The sequence below is a fragment of the Bactrocera dorsalis genome, chromosome 1 (genome assembly GCF_023373825.1).
Source record: "Bactrocera dorsalis isolate Fly_Bdor chromosome 1, ASM2337382v1, whole genome shotgun sequence".
Lineage (NCBI taxonomy): Eukaryota > Metazoa > Arthropoda > Insecta > Diptera > Tephritidae > Bactrocera > Bactrocera dorsalis.
Genome location: NC_064303.1, coordinates 44453698 through 44475936, shown reverse-complemented (window position 1 = coordinate 44475936; position 22239 = coordinate 44453698). Strand labels below are relative to the sequence as shown.

Sequence of the window (22239 nt, the reverse complement as noted above, 5' to 3'; positions counted from 1 at the left end):
GGATTTGTGCCTAATCGGGACGATTAGGCTTTAGTGGAGGGCAGTGTTACAAAAGTAGTATTAAGTTGTATTTGTATTGCTATATACATCCCTTATTATGAACAATACCTGTAGGTATATGGAATAGCATTTGTCTTGTTGTAGACATCTGGCGCCGCGGCTGTCCGCTTGTCGAAACAATAGACATCTGGCGCCGCACTGTCTGCTTGTCTACTTCAACAATTACTGAGTCTGGCGCCGTATAGCATTATGTTCTGGTAATTTCCAGACGCAATATTCTAGAAGGACACGTCGGCATCAGCGAGAAGTGCGTGGCTATATAAGCCGTGGCAGCGCCAACGTAATCGATCAGTGCTAAGAGTAAACTGTTATAGTGTAGACGAGTTGTGAAATAAAGAGTTGTTGAATTGAATTAAACAGTAAACGGTTTTATTTGTCAATCCAGAGATACGAACCTAGTAAAGTGAAACTAGCAAGGAGTAAATTCGTAACAATATGTTAGATGTAACAAACGATCTGTAATTAAAGTAGCATATCGAGGAAAATCGAGATAACCGATATGCTTGTTCCTACAAACAAATAGGTACAAACGCTTTAAAGGTAACAAGCTGCCAGCCAAAATAATAACACTAACATAAATTTTAAAACAAATACTTTTGGTAACGAATATATGTCATTCCGTTAACCAAAATATAACAATCAAGGTACACATTTACACTCGTGACCACGCAAAGCTTACCACTCAAAATTTTCAAGTGTTGTGCATGTTTGACAACACTGTAGAGCGGTACTTTTTGCTTTATAGAAATTTTTTATTATTATTATATTTTAAACATTAAAAACAAAACACATTCAACTGTAGACAAAAATCATTTGAAAGTTAGTGGGCTTTACAAAATGGGATCGCAATATTTTTTTATTTTTTTTTATTTAATTTCATTTACACTTTATTCGAAATTAATATTTTCTTTCATTTTTTTATTTAAACTCGAAGTTTAGTCGCGGTATTACTTTAAAAACAATAAAATCGGTCGCTTTTGTATACACACAGAAAAGCTAATTTGTGTTTTACTCATTAAATCTAATAAATTAAAAGCCATAATTATAATTAGATAATATAATAAGGGAATTTTCTATTTATTTATTAACAAAAATCTGTAACAAACCTTTTTAGTTTAAATAGAAATTGTAATATCTATTTTTTCTTGCAATTACACGTAAAAATATAATTGCAACCCTGTTTTAGCTGTCATTTTACATAAAGACATATTCCGCCGTTAAATTGTTGATGAAGGTAAGTCTTAAATAGATTTTATAATTTATACTTAAATTATAAAGATTTGTTTCAATTTTTTGTTAAGAGTGAATACAGAGTGCGCGCCAATTCATAATAGTTATGCACCATAGTCATTGTCAAAAAATTTACTGAATCAGCCGTTCATATATCACTAGGTTCTGCAATGGGTGCTCTCTAGCCTTGCATTTTTCGGTATAGGATTTTTGCATTTTGTGTCATCGTGCAATCTTGCAAGAGAAAGAGAATCCCCTTATAGATTTACGTAAGCAAAAATGACAATAACATGTAGGCTACACGTTTGTACAAGAATACCCGTCTTGAAAGGTGATGATCAGTCCAAATACAGAAGGAGTTTTCAGCTTTATCAGAACTATCTGAAGAGTCCACGTTCATACCCCGGCTTCTGCAATGACATTAATCATCATAATTTCTGATGGGTTTCTAATGTTATTGCTAACCAACTATCAAATATATTGTCATTGAGGGTAGCAAAATTTTTGAGTGATGAAATAATCATTTGCGAAATGGCGTCGACCAGCAGGTTCGAACTATAGAAGCACATTTTTGAGCTTTTGAATCATTTATAAATTTGATAGGAATGATTATATATTATGAGCAAAAAGAAACAAAGTATAAAATAACCACACTAAATACTTTTTGTTAACAAAAAATACACATAGATGTCAAGTTTAAAATGCATTTAATTTGCAGACGAACTTGTTCGTTTTTACAATAGGGGTATTCAGACCGAAGCCTGTTAATTTGGTAATTCGTTAGTTGTTACTTCGTTAAAAGGCTTAACTGTGAACATACTTTTTGCTCTACCTTGGTAGTATGGTAAATTTTATTCCGAAACAGCTGATTCAATTTTATTAAAGAGTTAAAATGCCTCAACAAAGTGCAAAATCAAAAATTGTCAATCATTTAATTGAAAATTATATGGAGCAGATCAAATTTATTACTGGTAAGTACTTTAAGTTGATGTATAGAGGAGCATGGAACTAACTTTCAAATTATTTCAAGACATATTTAGTGAAGATGAAGATTTGGTAGAGGATACCATTGACGAGGTGTATGAGGATTTGCTCATTACACTAAACTGTCGTAGAGGTATAGAAAATATTGTTCGAAAGTCAATTCACTGGTACGATGATATTTTAACCACAATGGATGACAATCGGTTCCGTCAAATGCTGCGTGTAGACCGAACTCAATTTACTCATTTATTGACCCTCATATCAAGTGACGAAGTTTTTAAGTAGTGGCAAGCACGCAGAGTATTTAAGGCATTTTTAAAAGAACTCCATTTATATATACGAGTATAAGTATATTGGCCAGATAATACTGAGCGCTCTTTAATAGTATGAGAAACGTTCAACGAACTACCATTTTGTGTAGGTTACGTGGATGGCACTGAAATAAAACTCGCCAAATCACCAATAAAAATCATGAATACTTCTTTTCCGGAAATCATATATGTGCAATTAAAGCTCAAATGATTTGCGACTACAAGCTCAAAATTCGCGATGTTGTCGTTGGCTACAGTGGCTCTACTCACGATGCAAAAATATTTAAAAACTGTTCACTAAACAAATATCAGCCAAGATTTTTTTCAGGACAGGAGTGGATTGCTGGAGACTCTGCTTACCCCCTCAGTAACATTATTATAACGCCCTACAGAAGCAACTCTCAACAATTTGAACTACTTAAAAGAAAAAAATTCAACAAACAGCATAGCAAATACCGTGTAAGAATTGAACACTGTTTCGGCTTATTAAAAGAGCGATTTTGCAGTTTAAAAGAGCTCAGGATTCGAATTCGAAATAAAAGTAGTCAAAAATACTGTAACGAATGGATACTAGTATGCTGCATTCTTCACAATATACTACTTGATAACAGTGAAAATAAGAATTTCAATGAGAGTACAAATGAAGACATTTATGAAGAAGAAGTGGAAGAAACGACCTCAAGTAGCTTTGAATTAAAAAGACAATCGTTATATCATCTTATGTTTCCAAATGCTGTTTTATTAAATTAAAAATTATGATCACATCAAAAATTCATTTTTCATTTTTACATAATTCAATTCAAGTTATCACATTTAGATATATTTGTACATTCTTAAGAATTATTTTACAAAACATACATATAAAATCGTTACATATTATATTTACACTTTAGTTCAATCATCGCCAGTCTTTCTTTTTGCTCTAACTCCAATTTTTTTATTTCAAAATCTTTATTTATCTTTTCTCTGTCCAATTCTAGCTTTAACTTTTCCAAATTTAACTTTTCTTTTTCAATTTCTATTCGTTGCTCAAAAAACTGTTCTCTTTTCTTTTGTATATCTTTAAGTTCACTAAGAATATTTTTGGGAGCACGTTTTTTCACTTTTTCGAGGAACGACGGAGTTGTAGGAAAATCTGTTGCTACCTCTGCTCCTACTGTTGTCTGTTCTGCATTGTCGTTAAGTGAACCCGATGGTTCCGCAGATGATTGTGATGATGCTGGAATTTCTACTACCTCTACAAGGTCTGCAAAATCGCTGCAGTATTGTGACACTTCAGGGTTGTACGTCTCTACAACACAATTGGCTTCGGATTTACTCCCAAATAGAACCGAAAACCGTTCATAATTCGGACACATTTGTGAAATTTTTGCTGAAAGAACGGAGAATTATTAAAAAACCAAAAAAGTTTCACTTAACATTAAAGCCGCATTTACCTTTTATTGAGGAAACATCATCGCCAACGTCTATTCCAGCACCAGTCGATTTGCGCCACTCCTCAGCTTTGTTATACATCTGCTTCCAGTACCGGACCTTGCAGCGCAACATGTCCGTAGTCGCATCAATATTTGTTATTTCAACTAATTTTTTATAGTACAACTGGGCGTTTGGTTTCTATAACAAATGTATTAAAGTGTTTAGTTAAAGCTAATTGTATAATATAAAGAACTACCTCAATTTCCACATTTTCTAGTAAATATTCTAGAATTAAATCGTTTTCCTCCTCACTCCATTTTTTTTGAGGCTTTGCCCTCTTACGTATCTCCTTTTGAGGTTCCACTGAAAATAAGTATTTAATGAAATAAAAAGCAACTATTTGTTAAAGATATACTTACTTTTGCAAAATTTTTTCAAACTCACGAGTGTGCACCAAATTAATTTTTCCCTTTAAAAATAAGCAACGGACGCCAGACTTATTTTTCCGTTGAAAATGAATAAAGCAACGAACAACAAACAAACAGCTGATGTGATATTACCGAGTAACGAAACAATTATCAAGCTTGCCAGCTGGATAGTTCGTTACTCGGTAAAACGATAGTCTGTTAATTTTACAAAAACAAAATACATGTAAAAACTACCGAACTAACGACTAACGAATTAACAAGGCTGGTTTGAATACCCCTAATAAAATGTGCTAAAGAAACGTACTGATACACTGATCTAAAATCGGTGGTACGAAAGATCAACGGTGATAAAACGAAGTGACGGAAACATAATACAATCCAAGTATGGATGTTGTAGCGATGGATGTTGTATCCGAGTGGTGACGACGAATGTGTCCGCTATATTGTTGCCCATCCTTTTTGTTTGTTGGGTTGGTGTACAGGTGTGGTGAATTGGGTTGCGTACGAGGGTAGTATTGTCGACTATGGTGTTCTCCCATTTATTCTCACATGTGGTGATTACAGTGGTTTATATTAGGGTGTGTTGTAGGGTCTAGATGTAAGAGGACTTAACTCGTTAAAACAAAATTAATTTTAATTAAAACAGTTATTTCTTATTTTATATGGTTTAAATAATGCGAATTTATATGCAGTGCACATGCACTCAATGAATCCAATATACAAAAAAAAACATATTTACTTAGTTTAAGATGTATACAGATGATACCATATTGACCTAAGATATGGGCAATTGATAACAAATGCACGTTTGCACTTGTAAACAACCTAATACCATGTGGCATAAACAAATAAGGTACAAAAGCTAAAAGTGGTGAAACACTAGGTTTTCAAACCCTCAAAACTAGTGAAAAAGTGGTCCGGCATAGGCCTTGTTCAGATTGTAACCACTTTTCCCCTCACAAAAAAAAACATAATTTACATCTGAAAATGATTATATTAAAATAAAGATTATTAATACAGGAAAACTAGTTAAATGAAAACAGTTACAATGTCTGAAAATAAAAGATTTAAACATAAAATAAAAGATAAAAACATAATTAACATCTGAAAATGATTATATTGAAATAAAGATTATTAATACAGGAAAACTAGTTAAATGAAAACAGTTACAATGTCTGAAAATAAAAGATTTATGTCTTTAACCCTTATGTTAGTAACCAAGATCTGCGTATTAAAAATTTTGTTTGTTTTATTAAAAAAAAAAAAATCTAAAAAATTGTTTTCTTTAAATATTAATAGTCGGTGAGAATTTAAAGAAAAAAATTATAACAACGTAGAATCGTGAATTAGGGTGAAAGGGTAGTGAAAGAATTGGCGGCTCCGTACCGAGGTAGTGGTAGAAACATCTGCATGGATAACTTCTTTACTACTGTACCAATGTTACTAAACATTTGTTGTCGTGGAATATTATCATCGTTGGCACGATGAAAAAGAATAAACCTTACATCCCTAGTGTTATGGGAGTGAATAAGACACGGGAGCAGTATTCGACAGTTTTTGGATTTCACGAAAAGGTTACCTACCATGTGTTCCTACGTTCCTAAGGAAAATATAACTGTCATTTTGATATCGACAATGCATTCAGATATATCAGTTGGTTATGACGCTAAACAAAAACTAGAAATAATAAATTTTTATAATAAACATAAAGCTGGAGTTGACACAATGGACCAAATGGTGCGGAGATACACCAGTCAACGACGATCTTCGAAATGACCAATGGCAATGTTCTTCAATATGCTAGATATTTCTTCACTTGCGGCATATATAATTTGTTATGAAAATAATAAAATGATTGTCAAAAAAACGACAGAACGTAGTCAATTTATGCGTAAGCTAAGTGAAGAACTAGCATTGCCGATGACTGAACATCGCACGGCGAATCCACAAGTATTGCGCCACTTCTCCACAAAGATTGTCGTTGAAAGTGAATTAGGCCATACACTGACAGTAGCAGTCGTGATAAATCCTGGTCCAGGGACTCCAAAAGATAAAACCGGAAGGAAAAAAGTAACAGGATCTTGTCATGTCTGCAATGCTTTGCCAACAAAAAGACGGAAGGCCTGTGCCAATTGTCACTAACATGTTTGTGACGAGCATTCCGTTAATCGTGTACAATGTGTTCAATGTCATTAATTATAAAAAAGTGTAATACGAGTATTTCTTTATTTTTTTTTTTTTAATAAAATTTAGTTGCATGCATTAATAGAAATTATATACAATTTATTTCCTATGCTTTCCACTGTGGGTGTGGGCACCCGGTTGCTAATAGAGCGATGGCTAGTATTTAAGCTTATTTATAGCGGGATTCTGTAACCAGTCTTTAGTCTCTATTTGAGACATTTTGAGGCAGAGTCTCAATTTGAGACTAGTTACTATTCACTAAACAGTCTCTAGCGCTAGTATCAAAATATTGAGACCTGGTAGTTAGCAGGTCACAAAACTAAAAAGAGCTCTTGTCTGCCATTTTGAATATACTGAATAGAGATCACCATAGATATTAATCGATTGTCGTTTCTTTATATTTTGTAAGCAACTCAAAGACGAAAAGATGAAAAATAAATCAATTTTACATAAATTTCGTAAATATTATAAAACAAAGTCAACATACATTTTTATTTTTATTGATAATTATGTTTCTTGACTATGTTATAGGAAATTTAATATTTGTTATCGACATATTTATTTTCATTCAAGTGTAAAAGCATCTCTGAATAATGAAATGTAATAGATTTTGTGACTGTCACTTACAGAATAGCAATATCGTTTCAAGTATCAAAAATTTTCTCTAACTTAAAATCTCAAATTTAGAGACTTGAGACTGTCTCAAGTTACAGAATCGCACGGTTAAAATAAAAAATAAATCAATTAAATGAACTCACAAATAGCTTTCTCTTAAGTTAAAATACGGCATAAAATTTGTTAGAAAAGCGATAATAATTATACGTAGTATATGCGAGTTGAGGTAGTATCGACCCGATTTTATCCATTAACTATTATCCCGCCACATTCTAAATAACGTTCCTTTTGTTTCATTAGGGCCCACATCTAGTGTGAAATTTCAAAAAAAAAAATCGATTTTTTCATATTTCGGTAGACTATATATTAAAAATAACATATTAAAATTTCAAATTGATATCTCAAATAGTTTTTGAGTTATAGCAATTTAAAGAGCAGCCGCTCGGCAGCTGGAGAGTCTCATTAGCTACGAGACGTACCTTGTTCAGAGTCTACTGTCCCTTCCAGCCCCTATAACACAATTCCGGTTTCTATTTTTGGCTCTCAAGTATACTACAATATATCATTATAATAATTTCTAGAAATTTTTCGTTTATTGCCATGTAAAATATTTTCGGAGCCAGACACATTTAATCTCATTGTGATCGTTGTATCGATGTACACACATAAACGCGTTTTTCTCGAAACAGCATTTTCCAAATTTGCTGCAGTGATTACTCAAAAACGAATGATCCGATCAATATCGAATTTTTTTCCATGTTCTATATATAGTTCTCCGTAAAACGACCTATCGATTTTTGATCTGATCAAAAAATCGAATTTTGGCAGGCCAAAAACGACCAAAGTTTTGGGTAAAATTCGACTATTTTTTTTAAAACGCCGCCATATTGTAAATTTTTTTATTTTTTTTTATCGTAGGTCATTGTACAGACAATATTATCTAGTTTAACGAAAATTTGTTTTTTTTAGATTTCGTCCACGGAGCAGGCCGGAATCACTGCAGCAGTGAAGGACGTTTTTTCGCGTCATTGGAGATCGACTGTAACTTAAAAAATATTTAATTTTTTCTTCAAAAATTTCACTGTATATTCTTGAAACATGTATAAATATATTCTTAAAATTTTGAAATAAATGATAAAGTATTTTTTTTTTAATAAAAATTCCCCAAAATCACCTTTTTTAGGCCATTATACTAGGTGTGCCCTTTAAGGTACCTTACATACAATCACCAATCATATGGAGCAAAGCCAGCGTGATGTTAGGTCAAGTTTTCGCCCAATGGTTTTTTTTGGTACAATGATATACTGCTTTGAGTAAAATATGTTCTGTAATTTTCCCTGAGATAACTCAAATATTGACCGATATATCCAACAATAAGTCGCCTGCAAGTTCGAAAATCTTTTTATCTCAATTAAAATTTGCCAACAACACTAACACATTCACAGGCTAGTTCGGTAAGTAAAAGCTTAAAGATGCAGTTAGAAGTTGATTAAAAATCCTACGAATACAATGCAACAATTTGACTGTTAGATTTGAGTGCGTCTCAGTGTAAATCACAACGCGCTATACCAAAGATGGATAAGCAAGAACCAACGCGACAGAAACGCATGCTAAAGAGTGCAGCTAGTAATCTCAATAAGGAAATGCGATTGGACTCCGTGTTATTTGAAAATTTAGTGTAAGTGAATTATTATTATTGATCGTGACTTTATGTAACTGGTGTTACAAAGCGTCTTCATTTTTAGTTTCAACAATAGTGACAACCAGAGAGAGTTTGGGTGAACCTGCTACACAGGTAAATTAATACGTTCATCTATTTATTTATTTACTTAGTGGTTTTTATGTGCTTTGAGTGTCATCACTTTCCAATTTGCTAGTGTTATCGTCAAATAATGTAACATTATCCCTGCCAACCAGGCCTAGTCACTTTTTGAATAAGCTTCAGCACAATTACGTATGTTTTCTTAAATTACTAACACCAACACACACGTGTTGGGTCTTTTGTTTTTAACCTTTAAGCGATGGGGAAAAAATCGTCTAAAATCCTTAAAAATATACTACATAGTAATGTCATGTGCCCTAGCATCACATTCATAATTCATTTCAAATTTCCTAACTAGATTAAAATGTACATAATGTAATTATCTCATTTCTTATTCTTATTGAATGAGTGCGAAAGAGAAAACATAATTGTCAATAGTGCTAATGAATATCCCAAAAAAGAGAAATAAAAAACGAGGGTAAATTGCGAGACATTTGCAATTCTAGCGGGAAGAAAGGTAAGTGCAAAAATTTGCATATTCTAAATATATTTTATATTAATAATTTTATGCCATTGTAGCATTTAATATCAATATCAATATTTAAAAAGGTAAGGAACATTTTGAAACTAGTTTTAAAAACATTTAATTAATTCATATTTCTCTCTTTAGAAATATTCAATTCCTCTACAGCAGCAGAAGCAGAACAATTTTGATTGGTAAGTTTTGTGAATTTAATATGATTCTATACAAACTATACATATTTTAGTTAATAAATTAAATGACCAGTGCGGTTGGTCGAACCTATATTTATAAAAAAAAAACTATTATGTTTAAGCAGTGCTGGCGGTTGACAAATGTTCGTGATGTTCTTTCGGCCTGCGTAGTGCAAATTTTATATATAAACGAATGTGTGTTTTATATGTTAAAGCGGCCTGCGCAGTGCTAGAATTATGCGAAAACAAATATTTGTTGTATATGTTATTAAAGCGACCTGTGCAGTGCAAATTTTATATTAGGTCTACATCTTTGCTTCTTCCGTTTTCCAATAGATGTCTCTAGGGCATAGATGGGCGTTTTGACTCACATGAGCAGTTACTCTCAGCACACGTATTCTTACGCTCTTATTTCAGTCGCTATTGAGAGCGAAAAAACCAGTTTTGCACTGTGGGATAATGAATTGATTTTCCTGCCAGTTGCGCTGCAGACAGCAACGAGGTAACATAGCTGTATGTCTGTATGTTGATGTTTTTTTATGCCCTGGTATATTTTTGCCCCATTTGAAATGTATAACATAAATAAAATGTTATAATTTCAGATACCTTTGGTGGGGTAAATTGGGAGTTGACTACTTTTACTAGCAAACTAGTTAGCGGAAATTTTAAGATAAAGCTTGCCTCGGCGTCCAAAAACACCTTCGCTTTGAAATATATTCACTTACATAAAGCTTTTCGTCAAAACGGGGTTGTTTCTGGGCGCCCCAAAAAATTAAATATTTTTTTATTTTAATTATTCTGAATGCCTACATTAATTCTATACTTTTGTGACAGTTTCTTATTAAAATTGCACTCGATAAATTTTTAGTAGTTAACCTGCTTCTTTTCTTGGAACAGATGAATTTCATATCAGAAAAAATGTGTTCACAAAAGAATGTTGAGGGGAAAAATGATAAAACCTTGAGGGAAATTTCTTTAAGCTGCGGATAAAATGAGCTTTCTAAGTTCCTCCAGAAATCGGTAATATCCTTTTTATCATTGAATGACATTTCACTTCTAAGAATTATTAATTCTGACTGGATTTTTAATTCATATTGGTTTACATCACATTTAAACGGGTTTACAAATATATCGATTAAAGGTTGAATTTTTCGGAAGTCCTCAAATCTGTCCTCAAAGTTAAAAAACAGAGTCTCTAATAACTGAGTGTGCGCACGTTTTACACTTAAGACATCAGTACTGTTCATGAGGGAGTAGGCTTGTGGAAAACTTGAATAATCTCCGTCTTTGATCTCAGAAAGCAATAACAATAAACTAGTTTGAAAATGAGTGACTTCTTTGAATAAGAGGGGCAAGGTTTTTTCTTTTCCTTGTAATTTCAAATTAAGTTCATTCAAACGCTTACACAAATCAGAAAGAAAAGCCAAATTAAAAATAAATTGGCTATCTTCTAATGCCTGTATTAATTCATTTGCCCCAGCCAAACTCTCCAATTTTAAAAACTTTAGCACTTCATTCCTTAAGGCAAATAATCTCTTCAGGCAATCACCCCGGCTTAACCACCGTACATCGGTGAACATCTTTAGGTCACTGTATTCACTATTTGAAGTTTTTAAGAACTCCTTAAATTTCCGGTGTGTGAGTGAATGATGACCTCCTCTTATTTTGTTAATTATTTTCTCTGCAGTTTTCATATATGGAAGCGCGCTCAGGAATTTGGAGGCAAGAGACAGCTGGTGTATTATGCAATGAAAAGAATAAACCTTAATATTATGCTTTTCCAACTGCCCAACGAAGCCTTCCAGTTTACCAATCATTACGTTGGCCCCATCCGTACAAACCCCAGCAAATTTCCTTAAGTCCACTTCAGAAAGTAATTTTTGGTGAATGGTTTCGAAAATTAACTTACCTGTTACATTTCCGTGGAAGCTTTCTAACGAGAGCATTGATTCAAAAACTTCAAAGTTTGAATCTACGCATCGAACACAAATGACCATTTCACATATGTCATTTATATCAGTGCATTCATCCAAGCATATGGAGAAAAATTGGCAGTCATCAATTCTTTTTTTAATAGCTTTTTCAACAAACGTCCCTTTTCCGTCCACATTTCGTGTTATAGTTCTACGTGATAGAGGAACTTTTTCAACAAAAGCTGCTAATGGGCTGCTGAGTATTTGTAAAACTTTTACAACCACTTCTTTTACAAAAGTACCGTCTGAAAAAGGTCTTCCATGCATAGCAATGCTTGAACTAATTAGGCTCGAGATATCTTTTTTTAGTGTGTTTTCCGTACCTGCATAATTTTTTTGACCATCGTTTTTAACTTGGAAAACCCAATCCTTATACTTCTGCAAAAGGGTTTTTTTTTTTTTTCAAAAAAACATATTATCTCTCTCAATACTATATATATTTCTCAAAGTATTTATGGAAGGTATTATAGTGCCTCCTAAAATTATATGCCCGGGTCCCCTTTACACACATATTACACAATGACATTGCATATTACCAAAGGCATCGGGAATCATAAAGCAATATTTGTCATTCATCTTGAACAAACACATATAAGTACATAGGTACGCGCATAAATAGTATCATAAAACAATCAAGCGGCGCACGATGTTACTTCGCTGTTGTTTGTTAATCAACTGACTGCAAATGTTCTTTGTCCCATGGTAGCCACTTTACGCTCGCGGTTACCAATACATCCATACATTTCATTTGCCCATCTCTGCTCTAGGGTCAAGCACTGGCCGATTAAATCGTTTTATTGGACATTTGTGTCAACATTAACCCCAAGAATGATAGAATATAATACTATGTTCAGACCGACACTTAATCACACGATTTCGGCTGTTGAATGGATTATCCCACTAATCTTAAAAATTTATCAAGATTTCGCCATACAAAAATGACAGTTCCAAATCACTTCATTGAAATGATTTGAAACTGATCCACGCAAAATCTTTCTGTGCGACTCTGATTTTGCGCCATCTACTTGTCAGGATTGGAAATCTATTACATTATCACAGCTGATTTAGACACTACAAAGGGGAAAAAATGTAAACAAACAAATTTCTTCAAAGCAATGAATCTAATTTCACCTGAAAATCGACTTAACAAATGAAAAAATGCATCCACTATTTCTATTATATGGAAAATATTTGAAAAAAGACGGCTTTTATTACAAAATACTATATGACAATGTTTTCTTTTGATAAATATTAAGCGATGTGACTTCATGAATGACAATAACAGCTGTTTTTTGATCTCTCTAACGGCAGTGAGAACACTGTTGGGTTATGAAATGATTAAATGTAATCTAATCTTTGAAATTTTCGGTCTGAACATAATAACTATAAGATTACGACACTAGTTTACCGTTAGTTTTTTTCGGTTTAGCACGTGACAATTCTTACAAAAACAAATACATTGTTCAACAATTTCGTGACGTAACAGTTTTGCGTTGAGAAGAACAAGCATAGAAATGCATACAAATTGTAAACAGGAAAGTAAACACTTTTGGAAAATCCCAAAATAATATTAATTCATTCGTCTTTGCAGGAAAAATTTCAGTGGAATATTTAGAATATTGTTGCGAGAAAAGATATAAGTAGTTTTAGGCACATCCACAATAAATAAGTAGCATGCGTGGAAATTGTTCAAATGAAGAAAACCAGTGAAAGTGTACTGTTGTATTTATTTAAATTTCTAAGCATAAATATATTAATTTTTTAAAATGAAATGTGCAGTGGCTTGTTGTAATAATTACTAAATTAATTATAATTAAAAGAAAGACTGAAATATCATAAACACAATTGATTTAATCATTCACTTTATTTGGAATTAGTTGACGATAGGTTAAAAATATGTTACAAATATATCTTCAATATAATTTCACAATTCTTTTATCATAATTTCATACATCTGATACATCTGAACTTATAATATATTTATATACAACACAAAAAACGTCTTCTCCATTTGAATCACAACTTAATAGACAATTTTATTATCAATAGGTCGATATATTTCTTTAGAAATGATTCAAATCTTTTCACTCAACAATATTCAATCGCTTCACTAAAACTTTTCATTAAAATCGAAAAAATTAATAATATTTTGCGAATTTACAAAAGTGTTTACTTTTCTGTTTACAATTTGCAAGCCATTTGACAGTTTTTCACTCTTGTTCTTCTCAACACGGAACTATGACGTTTCGTAATGGCGGTCGTCGTAATCTTATATTCTATCGTTCTTGATTAACCCAACAAAATATTTGTAGAGATCTGTTTGCATCCCAAACTTATTCTCAACTGAAAATGTCACTTTTTGAGCTGAATTCTCGACATTTGCGGGAAATTTTGCTTTTCTTTTTTAATTCCGAGAAAATCGCGGCTGAGGACCCGTCCACGCTTTACTGAGGCTGACACATACATAGATAATACTATTACTCTACTACTAGCATCTATATGATTTCTATTAGGTATTAAAAAAATATAGAATTTTTGTAAAGCAACTTGTGTTAGTTTACAAAAAAAAATGGATCATATAGCATTTCGTGTGTTAATTAAGCATTGCTTTTTGAGGGAACAAAGGAAAACACTTTTGGACTGCTTTTACACAATAAAGCCTTAAATTTACAAAAAAAAAACGGCGGAAGCAAAGTTGTTGTAAACGAATGAGTGTTTTGTAAGTTAAAGCGACCTGAAATATTTGTTTTATGTATATGTTATTAAAGCGGCCCGTGCAGTGGAAATTTTATATATAAACGAATGCGTGTTTTAAATGTTAAAGCGGCCTGCAAATGAAATTTGTGTGAGTTTTTACATCAACTAATTAATTTTTTTTCACATTTTGTGTTTAATTCTTACCGACGAGAGTTACATATTATTTATTTTTCATTATTTCCTAGACGATGTAGAAAGATTTTTATAGGTGTAGGAATAAATGTCACGTAGTAGGCTTCCCTAATATAAGACCTTTTACAATAGCTTCCTTCTCAGGAATGAGTAAGCCCGCGAATATAAATGACTTTATTAGGGAATTTTGTGAAGAAATAGAGTTCTTGCAAAAAAACGGAGTTAAAGTAGGAACTTTGTTTGTGACGCACCAGCTCGCGCATTTGTTACTGGTGTAAAGTCACACGCCTAGAAGAATAACTGCCCTAAATACTTTCAGGAAGGGATTTATAAAGAAGGGTGGGTGTGTTTCTCACAACCCGTAGGGGAGCTTAGGACTGATATTTCATTTAGGAATAGATTAGATATAAGCCATCATTTAGACGAATTTAAGCAGGGGAAAATTTGCTAGAATCTGTAGATATTGACATGGTTTCACAATTTCCGTTAGATCCCATGCATTTAGTTGATTTATAGCAGGAACAGTGAAAAACGTAGAATCATGGCCCGTGTCAGCTGATACGACCTATCTTATGGGCATGCAATGTATGTGATCAGTGAAAAACGCTACTCCCTTTGGCGTACGATGCCGTGAGAATCCACGCCATTTGGATTTTAGCCGTAAAAACGTGTCAGCTGATCGCTCTCTCACAACGCAGGGTTGCCAATCTCGATATACTATAAACTATTTTTAATAGTTTGTTTTCAGTTTTGATATTTTATATTATAAAAAATTGTAATTGAAAACATAGATGTGTACAAAACCATATATGCGTATTGAGCAATGGCAATATTGTTCAAATGAAAACAAACAAAGATGGCTGATTTCTGTGTTTTTACCACGGGCTCAACTTTTAACACATTTTGCTCGCTAAGGAAGGAAAAGGAAGGAAGGGAGTCGCGTTTTTCACTGTTCCTGCTATTAGAAGTTACTAAGAAACTTCTTGAGTTGCTTGTTAGGGAGGGAACGTAACAGAAATTAATGGAAAAATATTATATATTAACAACTACGTTCCCTTTTCCAGCAGTAGAGATCTGGACGAAATAAGCAACTGAAGGTCTACAGAATACTGACAATTTTTTGTTATATTTGGGTATAATTGTATTAAAAGATTGCATACAGGACGATTTGTATTATCATTTTCTTTTGCTACATTCCGGTATTCGCCTTCTAAGTTGGGAAAAATCTTGTAGAGTAGAATCCACTATTGCCTATGAATTGTTGAAGGAATTTGTTAAGTTATTTAGTAATTTTTATGGAGAATATTTAGTTAGTTTCAATATTCATGGTCTTTCACATTTAACTGATTGCGTTCAAAAATTCGAGCATGTAGATAATTTTTCGGCATATAAATTTGAAAATCATATGCAATATTTGAAACGATAAAATAGACAAGTTTATAATTAATTGCAAAAAATATAAAGATAGTTTCTTTTTTAGCAATAAAAAAGGACTTTTGAAAATTGTCAACCAACAAAACCAACCAGATACTTTTGGTTGTGTTATTTTGACAAAAGTTGGTGATGTTTTCAGAGAACCTTTGGTGTCCTCATCTGGTTTAGGTATTCTAGTAGGAAATGAAATTAAAGATGAGGACATTCAAATTATTAAAACAGTAGATTTAGAATTGCATAGATAAATGGATTTTTCTTTTCTGGTTGACTCCTTCTCCTCAGAGAGCATTAGTGCCCGGCAGCGAGATGAGAAATGATTTTATTTTACTTATATGTTTTTCATTGTAATAATTGTAACTTTCTTTATAGGAGAAGAATTATTATTCTTATCGCCGAACCCCATTCGCAGCGTATGGCCACCCAACTCCAAAGTAATAAAAGTGGCGATACTGCGTTGGTACTGCAGAACATTCTTGACACCCTTGGTAGAATAGAATCTCGGCAAGAAGACATTATGAATCAGCTGTAGAAAGTGCTCTTGCTGAGAAGGTATTTATTGAAATAAAATTAGTATATTTTAAAATTGTTATATAAAAAAATTGTTGCAGGAGTGTAAGGTGCTTTCTGTAAAAATCCACCGCAGTGTAAGCCGCATCACTGGCGACGTGGTGAGTGAGGAGCAGCTTCTGTTGCAAAGCTTGCTCCCTGCTGGCTTGCTAAACCTAAAATCTACAAAGGGGTCCATAGAGAAGGTAATGCAGTCATTATTTGGTGTACTTATACAACTGCGATGGGAAAGCGAGTAAAAAGGCTTGATATGGATATCACTCTCGGCAAATATTAGACTATTTAGATACGTTCACCCTTTTTATTATTAATATTTTATATATAGTATATTGTACATAGCTGGATTTGCAAGTATGCACATGAACAAAATTTTAGCTATAAGATATTATGTTACTTTAAGCCACAATAGATATAAGCAAATTAGAAGTAGTACTTGTATAAGGAAGTAGATTTTTTTAAATTTAATGTTAAGTTTGTTTATTATATTAGTATTAGTTAGTATTTATTTATTTAATATAATTGGTTTTATTGTAATCATGTTACTTTATAAGAAATAATTAATGTTTTTCTTATTATAAATTTTTTTCAGTCTGTTATTTTCAGGTATTATTAATGTTTTTCTTTAATAAATCTTTTTCCAGATGTTAATTATTTTTTTAAATTAAATATATTTTTATTTACACAATGTTAGCCTTAGTATATTTAAATATAACAAAATTAATATTGATTAAAAGTGTACAAAATTTATGTTTAATAAAAAGAAATTTTGTTTGTATGTATTTTCACAATTGGTTGATTACAATTTTTATTATTACAAATGCTAAACAATTTAATTTTATTAAGATAGGTGTCAACACACGGGGCGGCGAGAATCCTATTCCGACTTGCTGGAGCTGGCGATCGAGCCCTTACGGATGGAAGTCGAAAAATATACTCGAGGTTGAGTAGAGGTGCTGACGCGGCGCAGTGTCTCAGCGAATGAATGTGGGTGTCGAAGGGTTGATGTGGTGACTGTCGGTAGCGAATTGACCTGTCGAATTGTTTAGGACGAATAAAGTCAGCTTCCCCGTTGTAAATTGCTTTTGTTAGTTGGGTTGGTGCGAGTGTGGTGGATTGTATTGGTGTTGTATTGTAGTGGCATCCTGTGGTGAATTGCACTGTTGCATTAGGATGCGCCAGTTTTACTGAGTAGAGGGGGTGGATGCTTAACTCATTTAAACAAATATGTATAAAAAAAATTAATGATATCAAAATTAAAAAGTTTTGTTTGAAATTTTAAGAATATTTAAAAGTTGGAATCAAAAAATAGAGCAGTTCGGCCATATTTTTACATATATGATTTTTATGACACTGCTGAATGAGCGCAACAGAGATGTATGATTATACGTACGTGGGAGGTGAAAAGTGGTTAGAATCTGCATGCGGCATATGCCTTACTTAACACTTTTTTGGTGTAGTTTTGAGGGTTTGAAAACCTACCGTTTCACAAGTTTTTTTCACCACTTTCGGCTAGCAGGGTATGTGTATATGATTATATGTTGTTTGTATGTATGTATGTATGTTTCAAAATCAGATAAAAAATCTGATGTGCTTGATTTTACAAATACAACTTTTTTTTTAATTATTCAAACAACGCGAAAATTTCTGACTTGGTATTTAATTTCTTAAAGTTTTACTTTTAGCGCTACCAATGTAAATTTTTGATTGCGGTTTTATGTGAGTTTACAAAGCATTTTTATGGTTTTCTTTTTTTATCTATTTAGATTCGCCAATAGTGGTTTCATGAACAAATATTAGATTGATGAAACAAAAAGTGAAAGGATCCTGAACAAAAGTAAGTTAAGTATATAAATGCTTTCGATATTAATTTTATTTGTTACCATCGTATGCGACCTTTAGAAGTAGTGCATTGGTAGTACCTTTGTTAGAATGCGATCCAACAACACCATGATTGCAACAATTTAAACAATGTCCCAATTATAAAGTTCAATAGTCTTCCGAAGATTGCCGTATATGGGCTTTAAAGAATACCATCGAGATGCTTGTATAGGTGCTTTTCACACATACGACACGCACCAAATAAAAGCATTGAATGAGGTAGGTGCAGAGAACGTGTATTATAGAGAAGGTTCATAGTGTGCCGATTGTCAAAACGTTCCTCTTTTTGGAGGGCTTGAGTTTTCTATTAGTGGATTTCACCACAAAAATATTATTAGCGGATTTCACGAATATTTAACATAAAGGGGTCGAAAATAGCAGAATTGAGCATTTTCAGTGTTAAATAAGAAAAATAATACTAATTTTAATGTTTAGAAATGTACGCTTACAGATTCGCTGTGCGCAAACGACAATGTACATTTATATATACATATGTAATTTATAGATATTCTCAATATATATTTCATATCAAAGCACATATGTATTTAAGAATATATGCACATACATATGTGCAATTTGACTTATATTACGATGAATTCTATAAAATCTGTTGAAATATATAATAATGTCATGTATTATTGCCTAAATATTTATTTTATATACATAGGTTTGGTAAGTTATATATTTATATACATATGTAATTATTTGCTTTGGGCATTAGAAGTTTTGATAGTATTTTAAAGACCAAGCCGTTGCAATAATATAAACTATGTTTTCAATTTTAATCTAATGTATTTAAATATACTTATATTTGAGGGGTTGTCACTTTTTTCTTCTCATACAATTCAGAAATCTATTGAATTTATGATTTTTAGCTTTTGAAATCGTCGCGAAAAGACGCTTGTAGGCAAGGCATGCTCGGGGAGATGTAGTGTCGTATACTTTTATGAATGAATCGAATATGCTTTTTGAAAGTACGTTTGCGTTCATGAATGAAAATTTGTGATTTATATATGTATATTATTGTTGTAATATATTAAGTTTTTTAGGATATTACGATAACATATCATATATATATAGCATATATATGCATACGTATGGAATTATATAACATTACCAAAGTTAAGAAATATTTAAAAAGAAGCTCATTTGGCCATTAACTACAAATATTGCTTGGGTAATTGCATAATTTTATAATAACGTTATCAATTTTGCATGAATTCATAAAAATTCGCAAAATTATATCCATATCAATTGATATGATAGCATGTAAAAGTATGAAAATATAAGCGAAAAGGCCAACGTGCGTCTGTTAAAGCAATAGGGGTATTCTCTTGCTCTTGCAAAACCCGGTGCACGGTGCAAGAATTGCAGATTTACAACGGCACAACAACAAACACACGCAGAAAAATATTTGCAAGGGCTGTAAAATATGTCAGACCAAAATCCTTGTATACTTGCGTGCAATGTCACGCAAAAATAAAATTGCAACCCCGTTGTAGTTGCCATTTTACATAAAGTCATATTTTGACGTTAAATTGTTGAGGAAGGTAAGTTTTAAATAGATTTTATAATTTTTATTTAAATTACAAAGATTTGTTACAGTTTTTTTTGTTAAAAATGTATGCAGAAGGTGCGCCAATTCACAATACCCATGCACAATAGTCATTTACAATAAATTGACTGAATCAGTCGCTCATATATCACTAGATTCTGCAATGGGAGCTCTCGTGCTCTTGTATATTTCGGTGTAGTATTTTTTCTATCTGCAATCTTGCAAGAGCAAGAGAATACCCCTAATGTATATTTCTGATATAATTTTCATTGAATTCTCAGCTCTGTTTTCTCATTTCTGTTAAAATTTCTCCTGCAGAGCCAAAAGTGGTGAAATCCACTAATAGAAAATTCATGGCTCTTGACAATTCATACCCTTGTCTGTAGTTGGATCTTGTCTATAATACACGTTCTCTGGTAGGTGTAAAAAAATAACTTGCACATTACTTTTTTCAACATTTTCAGAGAAATTCATTTTCAGAAAAATGCATTATCCACCAGGAACTACTAAAATTATGTTAATGGTTCGTTTAATGGACAAGAATAAAAAAGTAACAACAAAGAACAGTTTCTCCAGTCACTTCAATCCTTCTAATCGCTAATAGTGAATACAGAACAGAAAATACCATATATCACAGATGCAAAGAGGAAGTGAAGATAAATAACTAAATTGTGATAGAATAATATTCAATAAATTCAAAATTTTAAATATTCACAACAATATTATATATATATTATACTAGCGGACCCGACAGACGTAAACCAATCGATAGCATATGAGTATTGTGTATTAGTATGCTTTCAGAGATGTTAAATGTCGAAGCTGTGTTGAACAAAAACTCGAAGTCGTTTAGTGAAAAAGTTGGATCTTAAACTATTCTAATAACGGGTATTTATTCTCAGAGTTAATTATCTACAAATACTGAAATTATCGTAATGCCATCGGATGTACAATATTTTTGGTTAATCCTTGAGAGGTATAAATAAATAAATTCGATGGGTTTCCCACCCTCGAGCACGCAACGTATAATTGGCCCTGAGAAAAGCACGGATTTTCTAAATCTAGTCCACAAATCGTCATCGTTTGACCTTGTGCCTTATTAATAGTCATAGCAAATGCCAAGCGGATTGGAAATTGTAAACGTTTAAATGGTATCGGCGAATCTGAAGGAATTATTGGAATCCGTGGTAGAAGTACATCTTCACCTTGAAATTTTCCACTCAAAATAGTGGCTTCAAGAATGTTGGCCATGATTTCTTTTATGACTAATCGCGTACCATTACACAATTTTGGCGCATTCAAATTTCGAACCAAAATTATAGGTGAGCCAATCTTTAATCGCAGGTTATGTGGTGGCATTCCAGGTAAATCCAGTGAATTTAAAAATTCAATAGGATAGTTGACAACTTCATCTGGATCAACAACAGTGTCAATTGATTTAAATGTAAATTCATTACCAGGCAGTGACTGTTGTGTTTTGAAATTGATCGTGTCAACATCTACATTTTTTGCAGCTAAAATAGCTCGCTCACGTAGCCATGTATGGTTTGTATAATTATATTGTATCTTTGGAAAAATACTTTGCATCAACTCTTCTTTGGTAGCCACCATAGTGCAGAAGTTTTCTGGAAGTTGAATATATTGCGTATCCCCATACAATTGAATTTCACCATTACCAATGTTTAGCAATTGTTCAGAAAATCGTGACGCTGATGGGTCATTTTGGAGTTGAACACGTTTGTAAGGTTTAATTTACTGACATGTCGCCATAGATAGGACTCTTTCAAACATGCATTTATTTCGTCCGCATATGTTGCTCGTGGGATGACAGGCAAGGTTTGTCTAAAATCACCAGACAACAAAATCAGAGCACCACCAAAAAGCCTACGATTATTCCTTATATCTCTCAGGGTTCTATCGAGTGCCTCTAGCGGATGCATATGGGCCATTGTGCATTCATCCCAAATAATAATTTTACACTTTCTCAGAACTTCAGCCGTTCCTGAATTTTTTTTTATGTTACACATTGCGTCGGGATTTGTATGAATATTTAAAGGTAATTTCAGTGCTGAGTGGGCAGTTCGACCACCATCAAGAAGACTGGCTGCAATACCTGATGATGCGAACGCCAATGCAATTTGATTTTGTGAACGAATGCTCGCAAGTATCAGTGAGATAAGGAATGTTTTACCAGCAGTAAGCAATTGTTCATTATTAGCAACAAAAGTAGCCAAAGAGT

At 32.7% G+C, this 22239-nt stretch overlaps 1 protein-coding gene across 1 annotated transcript; it reads right to left on the bottom strand.

The window, feature by feature from the left end:
- Positions 1–2034: 2034 nt before the first annotated feature.
- LOC125775479 (uncharacterized) lies at positions 2035–5561 on the bottom strand. Its single transcript, XM_049446134.1, has 4 exons — positions 4421–5561; positions 4258–4364; positions 4022–4199; positions 2035–3957 (listed from the first exon to the last, which is right to left on the bottom strand). Coding segments are annotated over exons 1-4 (789 nt in total). The 5' UTR covers positions 4422–5561; the 3' UTR covers positions 2035–3454.
- Positions 5562–22239: the final 16678 nt, after the last annotated feature.